This window comes from Tenebrio molitor, chromosome 9, assembly GCF_963966145.1.
Source record: "Tenebrio molitor chromosome 9, icTenMoli1.1, whole genome shotgun sequence".
Lineage (NCBI taxonomy): Eukaryota > Metazoa > Arthropoda > Insecta > Coleoptera > Tenebrionidae > Tenebrio > Tenebrio molitor.
This window is the reverse complement of record NC_091054.1, coordinates 4,850,376-4,851,860: the sequence shown is the minus strand read 5'-3', so window position 1 is coordinate 4,851,860 and position 1,485 is coordinate 4,850,376. Positions and strand designations below refer to the sequence as shown.

The window sequence follows — 1,485 nt, the reverse complement described above, 5'->3', positions numbered from 1 at the left end:
TACCCTTGATTATAAGGGATCACAATTTGATTAAATGGTTAGGGGCAAATGCTTACCGAATCTCTTACTATCCCTATGCTGAAGAAATTATGGATCTAGCCGACCAATTAGGAATTATGATCATAAATGAATGTCCAGCTGTTAGTACTATAAGGTAACAGTTATTATCTAAATGTTTCAAATTATTAATTGAGCTCCGCATTTTAGAAATCTAGGAGGAGAGTTGCTCGAAAATCATAAACAATCCTTGACTGAAATGTACAACAGGGACAAGAACAGACCCAGCGTGATCATGTGGTCTGCAGGAAACGAACCTGCTAGTAGCGATAAACAAGCAACCGACGATCACTTTAGGTGATTTTATTTTGATTACATTTTTTCAACTACAAAACAATTGTAGAGAGGTATTTGAGCACATTCACTCTTTGGATAATACTCGTCCTGTCACTGTCATCAACTTCAACGGTCGCCATGACAATCAAGGGGGCGAATACATTGACATCACCGGGATAACTTACTTCTCAGGGTGGTTCCAAGACAATGCAGAGCTCGATGTGGTCGTTAACAATGTCCTCAAGCACGGACAACAATTACGATCTGAATACAACAAACCAATAATGATAAACGAGTACGTTTCAGGCGCTCTAGAAGGTCTACACATGGTACAAAAATCTCTTGTGCTCGATAGTACTTCTGATCGACCAAATTTCAGCTTCCGTCTTTTACTTGGACCGAAGAGTACCAAACCGAGCTTCTCAGTCTTCATTTCCAAGCTTTCGATCAGTTGCGCAGTGAGGGTTACTTCATCGGAGAAATGATTTGGTGCTTTGCCGATTTCAAAACCGACCAAGGTAGGTATCACTCGTGAATTCGCAATCTACTCTTTTCGACATTTCCTTGTTTTGTAGGTGTTCAGAGAGTGGGCGGCAACAGAAAGGGAATTTTTACCAGAAACAGAGAACCGAAAGCGAGCGCTCATCTACTGCGAAAGCGCTATTGGGCTTTGGCGGAGTTTTTGGATGGCGTTGAACCGCCAGCTGATATGAACGAGTACATAATTGGCAATTAATTTGTATGCATTTTTTCTAACTGTCGCTGCACTATCCTTTCGATTGTCACGCAATTTAATGTGCGGTTCTGGACCCAACACACTCCACAAACTGCACTTCAAAGTCATACTTAAATTAAAATATTAAATATATGTAATTAAATTGGAGATTGTTTGTTTCTTTTCACGTTCCTTGATTACTCCAATTCAGGGGACACTTTTAATTACGAAAAATTTCCGATCCCCACCTGTACATTTTAGTTATGCATCGGAAGTGCATCTTTCTCATAACTTTCATCACGTCTGACAAAGCTAACTACAAAAATCGTCTTATCAACAAAAAACTTTCATCTGAAGTGAGTCCGCGCCAACATTCACTCCTTCGGCGGCGGTACCGACAGAATCACCGCCGGGTGAGCGTCAGTGCAGTACCATCT

General features: G+C 40.9%; 1 protein-coding gene across 1 annotated transcript; it reads left to right on the top strand.

The window, feature by feature from the left end:
* Window positions 1–256: 256 nt before the first annotated feature.
* Window positions 257–1,069, top strand: LOC138138531 (beta-glucuronidase-like). Its single transcript, XM_069058507.1, has 4 exons — window positions 257–354; window positions 401–662; window positions 713–851; window positions 909–1,069. The coding sequence occupies exons 1-4, from the start codon at window positions 257–259 to the stop codon at window positions 1,067–1,069; spliced, it is 660 nt and encodes a 219-aa protein (XP_068914608.1).
* The last annotated feature ends 416 nt before the right edge of the window (window positions 1,070–1,485 follow it).